The sequence below is a fragment of the Podarcis liolepis genome, assembly GCF_965112155.1.
Source record: "Podarcis liolepis genome assembly, chromosome: 5".
Classification (NCBI taxonomy): domain Eukaryota; kingdom Metazoa; phylum Chordata; class Lepidosauria; order Squamata; family Lacertidae; genus Podarcis; species Podarcis liolepis.
The window spans coordinates 75,756,826-75,774,403 of record NC_139556.1 but is presented as its reverse complement, the minus strand read 5'-3'; the positions used below and the strand labels follow the sequence as shown (position 1 = coordinate 75,774,403).

Genomic DNA, 17,578 nt, shown 5'->3' with positions numbered 1-17,578 from the left:
CATTCCTTTTGGCTTCCTCCACCTGTACAGCTACAGGTGAGGAAAAACAATAATAAGCAATGCAGTTGCATCTGATTTAGTATATATCCTAGAGAATGACACAGCGGGCATATATTTTGTAGATTTGTTTGTCACTGGAGAACCATAGTGAAAATCAAGCCAATGCTTAGCCCCTCTACCTTTTTCTGCATCTAAGCCTAAATTCAAAGCCATTATAAACTATAACAATCATTCATTCTTCCCGTTTTCTCCTGTCTCCACTTGCTCTAATGTCTCCCTTATGCAGTTCCCTGGATGGAAGCCTTTTGAGGCAGGGAATATATAACTTCATTTTTTGTAAAGAGAAAGCAGGTGTGGGGTTGTGGCTAGGAAGTCCTAGATTTACTGTATTTTTTGCTCCATAAGACACACGTTTTCCCTCCTAAAAAGTAAGGGGAAATGTGTGAGCGAATGCAGGCGGGAGGCAGGCAGGCGGGAAAAGCCCCCAAGAGCCACACACACACTCCACTCACTCTTTAGGGAGCCTTAGCGCTCCCCTTGCCCGGGATGAAGGCTCCCCTTGCCCGGGAGAGGCTGCGTGTGACTATCCCATAAGCAAGGACAGCAAGTGGGATTGCTGCACAGCAATCCCGCTTGCTGTCCTGGCTTCTGGGATTCAGAATATTTTTTTTTCTTGTTTTCCTCTTCCAAAAACTATGTGCTTCTTATGGTCTGGTGCGTCTTATAGAGCAAAAATGCGGTAAATTGAACCATGTAATTCACTGGGTGATGTTGGGCCAGTCACTCTCTCAGCATAACTTGCCTCCTCAGGTTGGCTGTGAGGATAAAAAAAGAGGAATGGGGACCACGTTGGCTTGCTTCAGCTCCAAGAGAGATACAAATGTAAAATGCAAATGTGGTTTTTCTTTCCTCACTTCTAGATAATTCATTATCACGGTGTGGTGAAGTCTATGTTAGGTCTTGGTCAGTTGTCTACTGTAATCACTCAAGTGAATGGAGTACTTGCAAAGAGGTAATATGACTGATATGTTCTTTGTTAAAAAATACAAAGTATGTTCCATTGCTCAAATGGTCTGGTGCAGATATAATGCTAGTTAGCTGAAATACTCATTCTCTTCCCACCTCTTTTCTGTTGTTTCCCTCAGCCGTGGATTTAATAGTTGCCAACCTACTTTAGTGAATGCAAACCAGACCCTGAAGTAAGTTAAGAAATCTCACATGGCAGAGGTTCTAGGGAACCATCCATATCTTCACAGTATTACATGGGGAATAGCCTATGAGTCATTCAGGGAGCAATGTCTGGTGTGTGCATCTAGTTTAACAGGAGGGAGACTTGTTCTTGCCGCTCCCACTGTCTTCCCAGAAATGCCTTTTTGAGAAATGTGTTCCTAACCAAGTATCTAGTACCTTGGATCCTGAACGCCTTGGTACTCAGACGTTTTGGCTCCCAAACACGGCAAGCCCGGAAGTGAGTGTTTCGGTTTGCGAACGTTCTTTGGAACTGGAATGTCTGGCGGGGCATCTGCAGCTTCTGATTGGCCGCAGGCCATGCTTTGGTTTCCGAACGTTTTGGAAGTCGAACAGACTTCCGGAACAGATGCCGTTCGACTTCCAATGTACAACTGTATCCCATTTCCTAGGAGAAAATAGAAGAAGGGTACCATGCCTCTGCCTATAAACAAAAGAAGAATGGGAACTGTGGGGTTGCATGCTCCTCCCCTCCTTTGATGTTACTGTCTCTTCACAGCCATAATCAGGATTCCCTCTTAACCAAGATACTGTTTCCATAGATAGGGAACTTTCATTAGCAGCAACTCAGGTTAATGCTGGCGAAACCACTGTTAAAGAACTGCAGGGGAAGACTTAAAAGCCATTAGGACACAAGTTAGAGTCCTGTTGGATCAGATCGGAAGCTCATCTTATTGAGCAGCCTGTTCTCATAGTGGTAAACCAGATGTCTGGTGGAAACCCACAACCTTCCCATCAGCAGAAGGACAATTGGATTCAATTCCTACAGAAAAAAATCACACAAAGGATCAGCTTGAATAAGTGTGTGTGTGTGTGTGTGTGTGTGTGTGTGTGTGTGTGTGTGTCTTTCTCTGTATTCCGTGTACTGACCTAAGTTTGCTTTTTACCTTCCTAGGCCTGAATGGACTTCTGAATTAAACATGTACAGAGTGGAGGCAGCCTGGAAACTGACACAGTGGGATTCTCTGGAAAATTACATAGCTGCAGGTAGCTACTTAGAACAAATGCCAAGATGGTATTTATTACGCTGATGCTGGATAAATTTTTAATTTAAGCAAATATCAGATCTACAGTAAAATAATAATAATAATCTGTATTGTGTCGCTGGATTACATTGAAATGAAAAAGTGCTTTTTACTTTCTTTCTTTTAGATGAAAAGTCAAATACATGGAGTGTTAGGCTTGGACAGCTGTTACTCTCGGCCAAAAAGAAAGATGCTACCCGGTTCTATGAAACTTTGAAAGTTGTTCGAGCAGAGCAGATAGTTCCTCTTTCGGCAGCGAGTTTTGAAAGGGGGTCATATCAGCGAGGTTACGAATATATTATCAGGTGCAGCTTCCTTTTTGCATGTTCAGTGTCTCGAAGCAACAGATACTAGTTTAGCCTTTCATTTCATGCACTGGGGACATTTTTTGCTGAAACCGTAATACACATTTTTGACAGTGCTCATTTGGGATAACTAGGCTTATTCTTACCCATCTTGTTCCTGCTCCAGGCAAGAATTCCAACAAAGAAAATTTACCCGTGCATTTTAAAAACCATATTGGAGCCATGGCTATGGTCAAAAGGAGAGGTAGCCAACCTGGTGCCCTCCAAATGTTGCTTGTACTACAACTCACATCAGCTCCAGCTAGCCTAGGCAGTGGCTGGAGAAGATGAAAGTCGCAATTTTTCCCCTCCCAAAAGCTTTCATTTTTATCATAACTTCTGGAGAAGAGGAAAGGATATGAGATTTCTCGCGAGATTGCACTAGTTTTTAAGGCATCTTCCTTACACTACAGTTGTGGCGGGGGAAGCAAAATGTTAGCAGGATTTTTCCATTTGGCATCCTGATGATAAATTCACATTGTGTATTTTGAGCATTCAGTGTGCTTTGAATACATCTGGGGTGGATTAATAGTATTAGTCCTTCCATCCCCATCTGCTTTACAGGGACACAGAGAAAGAGGCTTTGCATAGAACCATCTAGCGTAGGAGTTGAGAACCTGTGCTCCTCCAGATGTTGTTGGACTACAGATCCCAGCATTCCTGACCGTTGTTCATGCTGGTTTAGACTGATGGGAGTTGTAATCCGTGAACATCAGGAAGGCCACAGGTTCCCCGACCCTGATACAGAGATCATCTAGATCTGAGATTTGTATCTGGTAATCCCAGGTTGCTTGTGCTAGGTCTTCCTGGTCATTTCAGGATGTCCAGACACCAAAGTGTATCAGTAGTTCTCTTGTGCGTAGAGGAGACTGCATACCATTGCCAGAAGGGGTTCTTGTTAGATTACTGAGGGAATTGTTCATGCAGACAGTGAAACAGAATGAAAACACATGGCACTGTGTTGCTTATCAAGCTGATTTTGTTTTGTTTAACCACAGGCTACACATGTTGTGTGAGTTGGAGCACAGCATTGGATCAATCCTTCAGCAACCTGATAGTGATCATGGTAAAGATTCTCTGAACTGGTGTGCTCGCATAGAAATGACGCAGAACTCGTACAGGGCGAAAGAGCCCATCCTGGCACTTAGACGGGCTTTGCTCAGCCTCACTAAAAGGTGAAACCAGGCTTATTTTGTGTGCTTTCTATCCTGAAACTTTCTATCCTGAAACTCCAAGTGAGATACTGGCTAAAATGGATTGAAATGTCATATTTAAACAAAAAGAATCCCACTGCCAATTCCTTCTAAAACACACAAGCATATCTGTTGAAAGAAGCTTGGGTGTGTCCGAGGTGTGGCTGTTTCATTTAAGCTTTGCAACTACCTATGAAGTGAAAATTAAGCTTCATGGTTGAGTGAGGATTAGAACCTTAGGTCTGTTACACCAAATTAGGCCGTAATTTTTCAGTATGTCCTGAGTCTACTGATCCTAAGTAAGATGTATTTATTCACATTGCTTGTAATGCAGACATTTGTGTTCCTAGCTAGACCTAGAGGCAGCTTTGCAGGGTGAGAATGATCCAGAGTGTCTTAATGTTAGAGCTATCAAATATAATGTCATGTTGCAAGTCACCAAGTAAATAATACTATGTAGTAGGTAGAACTCTGATGAATAGGGGAAGATGCACAGCAACCAAAGCTTTATTTTAAACGGGTAGCTTGAATGAGGCTTGATAGCTAACAGGTAGCATGAACAATCGTCTTTTAAGATTGGCTAAATTTGTGGAACTGCTTCCACAAACTCGGCATCTTTGGTACCTATTGAACACCTTTCACAAGCAGTTCCTTTGATATTTTTTTTAACTTAGTTTATATTTTTACAGAAAGGGTTACAGTGAGCAGATGGGAGAATGTTGGCTCCAAAGCGCTCGAGTCGCCCGGAAAGCGGGTCATCACCAAACAGCATATAATGCCCTCCTCAATGCTGGTGAATCCAAGTTATCTGAGCTATATGTAGAAAGAGCAAAGTGGCTGTGGTCCAAGGTAAGGAAGTTAAATAGAATAAAGCCTGCTGTCATGACACTAAGGTTGGACCCTTCTTTGTCAGTGGGTGAGGCTGGGGATTCAGAAAAGGTGAGGGAATTGCCCTCGAGGCCAGCCCCAGATGGATATAATACACCAGAAGTACATACACAAGTCTGTTGTGCCAGTGGTCCACAGTGGTTCTGATGCCATCGTCTGACTCCAGCTCAGAAGCTCACAGTCTCCTCCACTCCATCAGAGCTGTTGACTGCTAAAGCAGACTGGTCTTCTTTTAAATTGAAGCATCTCCTCTTTCCAGAGATGGAGCCAGCTGCTGAAATGCAACTGCATCCTTATTTAAGGTTCAGCCGAGGATGGTTGCTGCTGAAGCAGCGTTCAAGCTCTGTCACTGAAGCCTCGCCTTCAAACAGCTGAAGACAATCCCTCAAAGCAAGAGTGTATTCCTCCGTACATAACTGCGTGGAGCAAACAGAACATTTTATAGAAAGGTGTACAACTTGGAAATAAATAAGTGAGGCTTCTTCTATATGTGAATTTATGGGCTCATATCTGTAACACTCTGGGTCATGATTTATTTACAGGGTTCCCGCTTTGTAAAATTCAGAAAACGAATGCTAACTTATTAATAATGGTTTTTCTTTTTTAGGGGGACGCTCATCAAGGTCTTATCATTCTTCAGAAGGGGGTTGACTTATGTTTTCCAGATAACCAAGTACCACCTGACACTAAAAGTAAACTTATTCATGGGCAAGCCCTGTTGCTAGTGGGAAGATTTATGGAAGAAACTGCCAACTTTGAGAGTAATGCCGTAATGAAAAAATATAAGGTAAGCACTAAACTTAGAGCATTTATGTACTATATTGTAACATGTAGAGATGTAGTAAAGGCGTGTTGAATTATATGATATTGCTTTTTAGTTATTTGTGTATTTTTTCTAACTTCTACTTTGTAGGACATTGTTCAAACATAACTGACTGAGTGAGGAATTATGTCCAGCATTATGCAAATTGAATGCAATATGCACGGTCCAGTTTTCATTTCTGCTCTTCCCCACTGCCAGTCCTCTGCACCTCTAAAAAAAATGTTGGCAGAGGTGTCCAAACACTGTGGGGTACAGTGGATTGGGGAGAGGGAGTCACCTAATATTGGGATGGAGGAATTTTCCACCCCTCATGCAAGGTTCCCGGTTTTCGGATGATACTCCCCTCTCCCTGTCGTCCACTGTAGCTCCATAAGACATAACCCTGACCTTCTGGAAATATTTTTTTGGCGTTCTAGGCGACTACAAGAGGGAAGGAGGAAGGGAAGCTCAGTTGCACTGGTACAACCGAAGATTCTTAATTCTAACTATTCATTTCTAACTCCCTTCCCATTTTTCTCCCCCAGGATGTTACTACTTACTTGCCAGAATGGGAGAATGGACACTTCTACCTTGCCAAATACTATGATAAAGTGATGCCTACAGTAACAGAAAACAAGATGGAAAAACAGGGAGAACTGATTAAATATATTGTTATTCACTTTGGAAGGTTAGAAGGCACACTTGCTGTTCAGTTGGTGCACTTAGCTATATTTGGTTATGCACATTAAATATCTGTCACTATGTAGCAGATGGCTTGGGGTTGTGTTGATTTAGTAGGAGTGTGTACACAGCCTTAGTATGGGTTATGGGATTAAAGAACCGTTTATATCATTTACAATTTTCCTATTAAAGATTACATGTCAGCATTTTACTTTCAGATCCTTACATTTCGGAAATCAGTTCATCTACCAGTCGATGCCAAGAATGTTATCTCTGTGGCTTGACTTCGGAGCTAAAGCATATGAATGTGACAAAGGTTGGAATTTTTTATATTAAAAAAGCACACTGTTTCTACATTATCTAGAGATAATTTTTTTCTTTTTTTATACTAATTGCATTAGTTTCTGTATTCTGGACCTGGATGGTCCAGTTGGAGTGACCAGAAGTGAACTGCTATTGACTTTATGATATGTGCCATGATCCTTGAAAAGTAAATATCAGTGAAGATTTTCCAGATCCTCATAGCAAAATAAGGATTGTTTTACATCTTATCATCTAGGTAGTCGTCATGATCGTGCACAAATGAAAAATGACTTGGCTAAAATCAACAAGGCGATTACAGAGCACACCCAACTTTTGGCTCCTTACCAGTTTTTGACGGCTTTCTCTCAGCTGATTTCCCGAATCTGCCACTCCCATGATGATGTCTTTGTTGTTCTTATGGCAATCATTGCGAAGGTTTTTGTAACTTACCCTCAACAGGCAATGTGGATGATGACTGCTGTATCCAAGGTAACTTGATAAATACAGTTGCATCTCTCTCTCTCTCACTCACTCTCACTCTCTCGCTCTGTTTTTAGCTTTCTGTCTCCAAACAGAACAGCCAGTTCATTTTTCAGATACATGAGCAAATTTTGTCTGTGTGGAGTTGCCGCTTTTTTTAAAGGGTCCCTCATGCACAGTGGTTTTAATAAACTAGATTTCCAGTCCCTCTTTAATTTTCTAATCAAATATCGTTTTCTTAACTAAAAGCAGAGGAAGCTGCAGTTAGGTCAGTTATTCTGAGTATTTTGAAACTGCATGACAGGTCGACTTCATTTATTTTAAATTTTTTATCCCAGGCAATCACCCTTCTAGACATTGAGCTAGCACGGATCTGCTTAGCTGCTTTATAACCATCCTCATAGGCCCTTATTTGAAGCCATATTGTCTCACTCATACGTAATATTTGCATCTCATGAGGGCTCATCTGGGGCCTATGTTAGTGTTTTTAAGATGCCAGGCAAATAAATTTTGGTTTTCCCAGTCTTTTAACTTCTATAGCTTACTATTTCTGCTGTGCTGGTTTTTAGTACTGCCTTTAATTGTTCTAAACTGACGTCCTGTGGTGTTGTTGTAAAACCACCCCGGAACTTTTGAATTGAAGAGTGATACAGAGATATTTGAAATGAACTCTTTCTTTTTTGTAGTCCTCCTACGCAATGCGTGTGAACAGATGCAAGGAAATCCTCAACAAAGCTATTCACATGAAGGCATCTCTGGGAAAGTTTATAGGGGATGCAGCTCGCCTGACAGATAAACTCCTAGAGCTGTGTAACAAATCGGTAAAGTTTATTCTGCAGAGAAGTTGCTCCTTTCCCATAGTTTAGCGCTGCTAATCAGATTTAAAGGATTCTTCTACTTGGTGAAACAAGAATGTACAATCTGATGTTTTTTTCTGGAGGAGGCCCCAACTTCCTGGAGCAGATATGGGGTACTGCTGCAGGACAGGTGCTGCAGAATTTATTCCATCAACGGTGTCAGTTCTGCTGGGAGATAGATACTGTTGGACTTTACCTACAACATTATTATCATGCTACTTGACACTTGAAGATAATAATTTAGTTTCAATCCTAAGCCCATTTGCTTGGTAGTAAACCCTATTTAACCAAATGGGGCTTACTTAGGAGTGGATAGGGTTAGGATTGCTGCCTAAGACGATTTATAAAGATGAAAATGCTAGGTTACATATCCCTGAGGCTTCAAAATAATCATTTCAAAGTGATCAGATTTTCAGTAACTTTATTGGTTTTAATAAAGACATAATTGATAAATACTGTAAGCACACTTTGGTATTAAGAGGTCTTTGATCAGCTATGCTCAGTCCTTTTTTTCTAAAAAAAATGTTTGGGGGGGTACTCTTATTTTGAGTAAATCACCATTTTATAGTTCAAATCGGGGGAAATAAATACAGTAAATGGACAAAAGTACAAAGATTCACAAAATGTTTAGGGGTATGCGTAACCCTGTCTCCCCCCAGAAAAAAAGCACTGGCTATGCTTATTGTTGTACTGACTAAAAAAATAAATAAATTCAGCTGTTTGCTTGGTTTTCCTTGCACAGTTTAATTTTTGCATTGAGGTTAGTTCTAACACAAGGAACTCCCCTGAACATAGTTTGTGGAGATGAAGTTCAGTCCCATTTCACAAAAGGGAAGGAAGAATTGGAAATATTCCTAACTTGTGAAATAAAAGTTGTAAATGGAAACTGTTAAGAGTGTCAGTATCTTTTAAGTATTTACCTTATCCTTTGAGTAGTGTGCATTAACTTTTTTCCCAGGTTGATGGGAGCACCTCCACATTAAGCATGAACATTCATTTCAAAAGTCTCAAAAAGCTGATAGAGGAGCAGACGTTTAGTGAAATCCTTATTCCTTTGCAATCGGTGATGATACCTACTCTGCCTTCGGCTCCTGGCACACATTCGAATCATGATCCTTTTCCTGGGTGTTGGCCTTACATTGCTGGCTTTGGTGACACAGTGAGTATTAAGGTTCTGTGTTTAAATATATATTGATGCAAGTTAGCTCTTTAACATACAGTAAATTACTTGGCTGCAGAAGTGAATAGCAGAAAAGAAATAGAGGGGAAAGGGTCTTTGATAAGGGGAAGGATGAACTGGAGCCCTGAGGAGGTTGTCTGGATAACCAGTATACATATATGGACCGATGTAAAGTTTTGAGATTGTTCAGATTAGGTGTAGATTTCACCAAGAGAATACATTAAGCATTTTTTTTTTCATGCTAAATTGTTGCTGTCTTTTTCTTTAGGTTGAAATCCTTTCCTCTCTTCAGAAGCCCAAGAAGATTACTTTAAATGGTTCAGATGGGAAGTCCTATATCATGATGTGCAAGCCAAAAGATGACCTAAGAAAGGACTGTCGACTCATGGAGTTCAATTCCCTGATAAATAAGGTTCTTTCGCTCTTTAAGTGTGTTTTGCAAAGCTGGATTTTGGCAGTCCAACTAACCTTTTCACCCCCTTACTTTCCATTGGGGCTTTGTAGGAGTATTGCCTCGTTAACTGCCCCCCCCCAATCATGAATTAATAAAGAAATAAAATTTTATTCACAAAAAGAAGAGACTTGAAACAAAACAATATACTGTTTGCTAAATCAACTATAGCGACCATTTATGATATTTATTCAGGAACCCTCCTCCAGACTCTTTACTTTTGCAGTACAGTTGTACCTTGGATCCCAAACACTTTGGTTTTGCCTCCCAAATGTGAATGTTCCAGTTTGCAAACATTCTTTGGAACCCGAATGTCTGGCAGGGCTTCCTGCAGCCAATCAGAAGCCGCGCTTTGGTTTCCGAACATTTTGGAAGTGGAACGGACTTCCGGAACTTCCAAGGTACGACTGTACTGAGAATTCTTCATTATTAGGCATTGACGTCTGCATGCATGTACGTATGCATAAAAGACCCTTGAAGCATCTAAACCATAAATGAGCAATCTTGACCATTTTAATTCCAGTAGCCACAACCTTTCAGACGTTGATATTTTTTCTACAGAGCAAGTGTTTGGTCCAAGTATATGAGAAGAAAGTGAAACCTCTGTATCTGTTTTCATAACTCTTAATACCCCATGGGCTTAGTCTAGAAAGCAACACTTAATTTCTATCTAGCTTTCCTTTTCCGAAAAACAATGCCCCCCTCCCAATCTCATCCTCTGATGTCACATACCATCCTGACCACTCTGACAACTCTTGGCTCACAGCAATCATCTGATATGCCAACCGTTACTGAGGAAGGCAGATGCTGATACATGTAACTAAACAGTTCGAGATACTGTACATACTATTTTTCTTATTTGTACAACTATAATAAAGAACTATGGGATGGATCCCAGCCATTGCCAGAGTCCAGCAAATATTTCAGCTAAGGTCCTTTTCAAATGTGACATTGGGTATGTGGTGGTGGTTTCTTAAACTGTACAGGGTTATCTTTAGTTAGCCTCCATGAATTGCTGCTGCCTACTTCACACTACTTTAGATCACCAACTATGTATGCCCTTTTTGGCAGAAGAGAGAATAGCATGGAATAGCTGGAAGGGGATCAAAGATAGGTGTGTGTGTGTGTGTGTGTGTGTGTGTGAGAGAGAGAGAGAGAGAGAGAGAGAGAGAGAGAGAGAGAGAGAGAGATTTTATTTATATGGTATATATGGCATTGGTCTTATGGTTGATGATATGTTTCTTTCATAGTGCTTAAGAAAGGATGCAGAGTCACGAAGGAGAGAACTCCACATCCGAACCTACGCTGTTATTCCTCTGAATGAAGAATGTGGAATAATTGAATGGGTGAACAACACTGCTGGCTTAAGAAATATCCTGATCAAATTATACAGAGAGAAAGGTAGGAAACAAAAGCCATTTTTAAATGGAAAAATAAATAAATGTGTGTGACAACAGAAGATGTGGAAGGGAGAGTGTGGAATGTTACACAATCCTTCAAAATATGTCATGTTGGTCTCCCATGCTCTGATTAGTATACAGCGGCTGCGTTTTCACATAATGGTAAGCAATAAACTATAGCTTGCTACACTTCAAAGTGTGCCTACTTTTTTCCTCCCTACTAATGCTGAACGAAAACCAACTACAATACTTGGTTTACAGTTGTGCCCAGATCAGGGATCATATTTGCTTTACTCGAAACCAAACCATGATTATAAGCCTTGGTTTGTTCCTGGTTTAAGAGGGACGCGGGTGGTGCTGTGGGTTAAACCACAGAGCCTAGGACTTGCCAATCAGAAGGTTGGCGGTTCGAATCCCCGTGACGGGGTAAGCTCCCGTTGCTCGGTCCCTGCTCCTGCCAACTTAGCAGTTCGAAAGCACGTCAAAGTGCAAGTAGATAAATAGGTACCGCTCCTGCGGGAAGGTAAACGGCGTTTCTGTGCACTGCTCTGGTTCGCCAGAAGCAGCTTAGTCATGCTGGCCACATGACCCGGCTCCCTCGGCCAATAAAGCGAGATGAGCACTGCAACCCCAGAGTCGGTCACGACTGGACCTAATGGTCAGGGGTCCCTTTACCTTTTTCCTGGCTTACCTATTGTGGTTTGAGCAAAACAAACCAAGACCCTTGGTTTAAACATTCAAGCTAAGCCAGGGACCTTGCTTTGGTTCCTCTGCGTGTGATTGGGGAGGAGCAGGGAAGGAGCAAAGCAGGTGCTTGTGCACTGTAAGCTGTGGCTTATGGCCTATCAAAAGGTGCAAATGTAGCCTCAGTGTTTACTCAACCTACCATCGCTGACTAGCTTAACTGTATAGCTTACTGAGCTTACTGTGAGCTTACTGTGTCTAACTGGTTTTTCTTTCATAGGTGTCTACATGACAGGAAAGGAGCTACGTCAATGTATGCTTCCAAAAACAGCACCTCTGTCGGAAAAACTGAAAGTTTACAAAGAAACTCTGCTTCCCCGCCACCCTCCGATTTTTCATGAATGGTTTCTGAGGAAATTCCCTGATCCTACTTCCTGGTCAGTTTGTTGCCCTTTACTATTGCATTTATGTTGCTGTCATGCCAAGGGTTAAAAAGAGAGCCAGTTGTAATGTAGCAGAAGCTGTGAAGGCAATAAGTTTATTCATCATAGAGATGATGAATGGGATCTTGGTTTCTTTGCTGTGATCAGAAACATTTAAGTAGAAGGGTAAGAAGGCCCAAATAACCATGTGCTCCTATGGTATTTCTTCTTTCTAGGTACAGCAGCAGATCAGCCTATTGTCGTTCCACTGCAGTGATGTCAATGGTAGGGTACATACTAGGGCTTGGTGATCGTCATGGAGAAAATATTCTGTTTGATTCCTTAACAGGTGACTGTGTGCATGTGGATTTCAACTGCCTGTTCAATAAGGTGAGAAACTAAAACACTTCCATTGTTCTCAAGTAATTGAAAACAATTTTCCTTTTCAAATGACGTTGCACAGTTCAAAGAAGTTGCACAGCTGAACACTTGACAAACTAAAGGATTATGTTGGAAGTTACGTCATGAATATATTTCTGTGGTGTCTGCTTGAGGTACTCCTGTAAATGTTTAAGGCAAACTTCACTTCAGAACTTAGCATTACCGTATTTTTCACCCTATAGGACACACTTTTTCCCCTCCAAAAATGAAGGGGAAATGTGTGTGCGTCCTATGGGGCGAATGCAGGCTTTCGCTGAAGCCTGGAGAGCCCCAGTGCCAGCCCCACAAGGTCGGGGGACAGCGGGGAGGCGGAACGCCGCCATCCCGCTATCTCCCGATGTGGTTTGGAGGCTGCCGGCGGGGAGACGTGTGCTTCTCCCTGCCGCCAGCCCCGCAAGCTCTGGGGAGAGCTGGGAGGCGCAGCACGTCTTCCCGCTGCCCCCGGACCTGGTCTGAAGGCGGGCGGCAGGGAGAAGAGCGCTTCTCCCCGATGCCGGCCCCACAAGCGCCTGGGGGGGAAATAATTTTTTTTTCTTTATTCCCCCCCCCCCCAAAAAAAAAAAAACTTGGTGCATCCTATGGGCCGGTGCGTCCTATGGGGCGAAAAATATGGTATATGATGCCAAAAATATTTCATTTTGGCATCCAACGACCAAATCAGTTGCTAGCAAACAGTCACTTTATATAGCTTTTACCTGTTCATTATGCTCAGAGAAGATCATGACAAAACAAAAAGCAAAATATAAAGACGTCAACTATAACTATATGTATATGAGATCATTCAAAGTATCTGTTCGCCTTTCAGATTTTACATAACAATATTAAATTTGCAGTAGTGTACTGGTTGGTTAAGTTTCGTTGGAATGACAATCTTATGCAACAGTTAATGTGCACCACATGAGAAGGGTAGTCTTACGAAATCCTACAATGAATTATTTTCTTTTGAAGGGAGAAATGTTTGATTTTCCGGAGATTGTTCCATTTCGCCTTACGCATAACATGGTCAATGGTATGGGTCCAATGGGGACGGAAGGTCTCTTCCGAAGAGCTTGTGAAGTTACACTGAGACTCATGCGTGATCAGAGAGAACCACTAATGAGGTACAACAACAGATGTGAAAAACTTCATACGCTATCTAACTTTACAATGTGAACTATTTAACCACTGTAAATTCCTAGCCGCACTTTAACTTTTCAGGGTTGGGGGGGGGGTGCGGCTTATATTTGGGCCAATACGGTACATGCAAGATGCTGTGAGCATTTTGAAGGAAGAGTGAGGTGTAAGTAACAACAACAAAGTTCTGTTTGTGTAATGATTTAGAATTGCAGAAGTTGAAAGATGTATAAATGATGTTTCTTTCCCACCGAAACTACAACTGCAACTAAATGAATTGTCTTGAACTTTCCTTTGTTTATATGTCCTCTAGCGTTTTGAAGACTTTTCTCCACGATCCTCTTGTGGAATGGAGTAAACCAGTCAGAGGCAATACAAAAACCCTCGTGAACGAAACTGGAGAAATTGTCAATGAAAAGGTGACTTGGTGGGGGTGGGGACACCTTAAATACAGATGGGACAGTTAATTCAAATTGTGTACCAAAAATTCAGATTCTGTGCTAAGGAGTCCCATACTTGGGCTACATACACATCATACATTTAAGATACATGACTCCCCCCCCCTTCACAATAATCCTGGTAGTCTACCCCTTATAGAGCTACAATTCCCAGCACCCTTAACTACATTTCCTAGGATTCTTTAGGGAGTCCATGTGCTTTAAATGTATGGTGTGCATGCAGCCTTGATGTACCAATAAATTATGCAAATTACAGTTGCTTAGTTTACAAGTTCCCTTTTTGAGCCGAATATCTGAAGTGGAGTGCAAGTCAGCATGAGTAACTGGAAGAGAGGAATGCCTGGCAGTAATTAATAAAAATAGCTATTAATGCAACTTTCAGGTGGGGGACAGATGTAACTGCTGCTACTAAAAGATTACCTTCTAGTCTATTAATGCCACCCTTTCATCAGCTTGACTATTGTTTGCTTGCTTTCAGGCCAAGACCCATGTTTTGGATATAGATCAGCGACTTCAGGGTGTGATTAAAAACAGGAATAGAGTAAAGGGCCTGCCTTTGTCAATTGAAGGACATGTTCACCATCTCATTCAAGATGCAACAGATGAAAACTTTCTGTGCCAGATGTACCTTGGCTGGGCTCCGCACATGTGAACCCCATAGCATTTACAAACGGGTTGCTGTAAAAAAAAAATTGGGGCGCGGGGAGAGGGTTAGTTCAGGAACACCTTTTTTGTTTTTTAAAAAACATTTCCTATCATTTCTACTTCGGTATTTTCTGCTAGCACAACTCTGTGTTTCAGTGTGTGATTTTGTTTATATTCCATATTTGTATATAAATGCCACTTGTATTTGAAAAGCCATTTATACAGATTATTAAAGAGCTGAAACCTTTCATTTTAAAAAGTTTGAATGCAGCATTTTAGCTACTCAATATTTTTATTTTTTATCTCTATTAAAAGGGTATGCGCAATACCTAGATTATCTCCCCATTCCACATCTGAAAGGCCTTTTTTAAGTGCCCCAAACTACTAAACTGGATTAAGTAGTACTAAAGTGGTAATAAAACTGGTCCCAATGTAAACGTTTCTATATTTCAGTTGCAAAATCCTGTTAATGCACAGGATTCTGGATGCTATCTGTGGCAACTTATTACCATTTTAGCATTCCATACAGCAGAGCTTTCCAAACTGCTCATGTTGGTGACACACTTTTTAGACATGCACCATTTCGTAACACAGTAATTCAGTTTTACTAACAAGCTGGAGTTTAAAGTAACCCCTTTCCAGTCCCAGAAGGAGCATGGGGAGCTTTCACGCGACACACCAACACAGGGCAGTCATCACACTAACCAAGGTGGCAATGGGTAAGGCTGGGTGAGCCGGAGCTGCTTGTTGCTGCTGCCAGTGCTGGGCCCAGTGGCAGCCTGGGCCTGACTGCAAGACTCAGGGTGACATTTACTCCAGCACCTAGTGGATCAGAGCCTTTGGATGTTGCCAAGGGGCGCAGGCCCTTCAATAGCGTTGGCCCGGCTCTGCAAGGCGCAGGGTGAAATCCACCCCAGTGCCTAGTCAAATGGGTTTTTCTGGTGCTGCTGACTTGCATCTAGTCATGGGTATAATTCATGGTTATTATAAATTAGCATTGTATCTAACCAAAGTGCACTCAAAATTATTGGTGGAGTCTACTCCAACAATGCTGTATGGTAGATATTTCCAAACTCTCGTGACACATTAATGCAGTATTTCCTAACCTGGGGGGTTCTTATTCCAAGGATGGAATAAGACCACACATTAAACAAAAGTGGTGTGAGAGCTTTCTGAGCTGTGATGCTTTGAGAGTTCTAAGAGAAGAGGAGAAAGGGGTTGGCCAGAGGTAAAGGAGGGCAGAGGCTCAGTTATGTTGACTTTCACTGTCTGAATACCAGTTGCTGGTAGTTCCGCTTTTTGGCCATCTGGTTTGGCCATTGTGAAGGAGTGGATGTTAAGAGTTGCAGCAAGTAGAATCCCTGATTTGGACCTTGTGTAGAGTAGAAATGAATTTGCTCTCCACCACGACGAGTCTTAAAATGGTTACTTCATATTTTGTAAACATTTGTTTGTAACACATTGCTCTTAAACAAGCAAGCAATGCAGTCCAGTCTTTTTAGTCCTTAATATAGTTCACTAAACCTTCCTCTCTCTAGTCTGAACAATCTGTTTGTTCACCATTGCTGAGCTTAGCCACTACTGCTGCTGTTAGCTCTCCATTGCTAACTTAAGAAGCTGAGTTCGACAGTTTTTCCTGTGATGAGTCATCAATTATCCTTAAACACTCTCTCTGTATTTACCTAGAGACAAACCTCTCTTGCTGAATGCAAGCTTTTCTACATAGGTTTTCAAGCACAATGCATACAAACATTACCTTTCCTGCATAGCTTTTAAACCCATATCTTTCTTATGCATTAGAAGAAGTAACCTATTATGATAAGAATTTTAAGGTCTTAGATATATAATAAATGTACCAACCAAGCACGTACATACATCAGCACAGGAAGACGGACCTGAAACCATTTTTGATTCCCAAACTGACCAAATGTTTTCTCTGCAGGGTCAAAGGAAAATGGAAAAGCCTCCCCATTGTCTTTTCCTTCACAAATCCTGTCTTAAGGGTATGTCTGTGTTTGAATAGGGTGTGCCTGTGACCTGGCTCAAGAACTAAGTATTTATCATTACAAAGTATTTATCATTACAAAAGACTGGCCAGGCTCCCCAGGGTATCCAATCAAGTAACCTGCCAGACAGGAGATAAACAAGGACAGTAGATAAACCACTCAGATTTCTGCTGTAGACCGCCCTTTCTGTGATGTATGTATGATGTGTGAAGGGATGGTCTTGAGCTCCAGGGCAGGGAATTTAAAATATACAGTATAAGGGCAGGCACATCTTGGTTCTGGGTCTTCAACACTATCAAGCAAGGCAAAAGCTGCACTTTCTAAACTTCCTCCTTTTGCACCGCGATTGAAGACAGACGAGGGGCTTCCCATCTTGTGCTACTCCAGGACAGTGACAGAACCACCCCGACTTCTCAGTCTGCTTCTTGACCACCATGACCCACTCAGACTTTGCATGAATTTTTAAATGATCTAGCGCAGGGTTTCCAGTTATTTTTCTTGCAGACCTTTTATGCCTTCGGTTGTTGTGTGACAAGCAGGGGAGAAAACTCTTAAATACTGTTTACAAACAACAGCTCAACTTTTGAGGTCAAAAGTCATTTTACTCCATCCCTTCTTAGACACCTTCCCCCCCCCCACAGGAAAGCAGCATATAATTTTTAATGAGATAAATAAGGCAGGAATTTAATGAGATAAATAAGGCAGGAAAAAAGGCCGCCTCCCCACCTTGAGTGTCCGGGAAACTCCGGGCGCATGGCACCACATAGAGATTTGGGAGATTTTCATTTAAAAATAGCTCAAAAACGTTCTTTGAGATTTCGAAAAACAAAAACCAAAACTTTTGCGTCCGGATTTTCACTTTTTGAAATAGGACAACCCTAGCTCCGTACACACAACACACGCTATCACCGCAGGTTTCGGCAACGCAAGGGCGGCGGCGGCGGCTGCCGCCCTGCA

General features: G+C 41.8%; 1 protein-coding gene across 1 annotated transcript in view; it reads left to right on the top strand.

Annotated features, from left to right (window-relative positions):
• ATR (ATR checkpoint kinase) overlaps positions 1–14,874 on the top strand; it is a 46,749-nt gene extending 31,875 nt beyond the window's left edge. The window contains exons 30-47 of the mRNA XM_083503629.1: positions 921–1,012; positions 2,144–2,235; positions 2,401–2,578; positions 3,616–3,792; positions 4,500–4,659; positions 5,306–5,485; positions 6,046–6,188; positions 6,400–6,497; positions 6,741–6,973; positions 7,651–7,785; positions 8,780–8,980; positions 9,270–9,413; positions 10,703–10,853; positions 11,817–11,973; positions 12,195–12,348; positions 13,348–13,499; positions 13,826–13,931; positions 14,449–14,874. Coding sequence (XP_083359755.1) covers positions 921–1,012; positions 2,144–2,235; positions 2,401–2,578; positions 3,616–3,792; positions 4,500–4,659; positions 5,306–5,485; positions 6,046–6,188; positions 6,400–6,497; positions 6,741–6,973; positions 7,651–7,785; positions 8,780–8,980; positions 9,270–9,413; positions 10,703–10,853; positions 11,817–11,973; positions 12,195–12,348; positions 13,348–13,499; positions 13,826–13,931; positions 14,449–14,622 — 2,727 coding nt within the window. The 3' untranslated portion in view covers positions 14,623–14,874. The remainder of the gene's footprint in view (positions 1–920; positions 1,013–2,143; positions 2,236–2,400; positions 2,579–3,615; positions 3,793–4,499; positions 4,660–5,305; positions 5,486–6,045; positions 6,189–6,399; positions 6,498–6,740; positions 6,974–7,650; positions 7,786–8,779; positions 8,981–9,269; positions 9,414–10,702; positions 10,854–11,816; positions 11,974–12,194; positions 12,349–13,347; positions 13,500–13,825; positions 13,932–14,448) is intronic.
• The last annotated feature ends 2,704 nt before the right edge of the window (positions 14,875–17,578 follow it).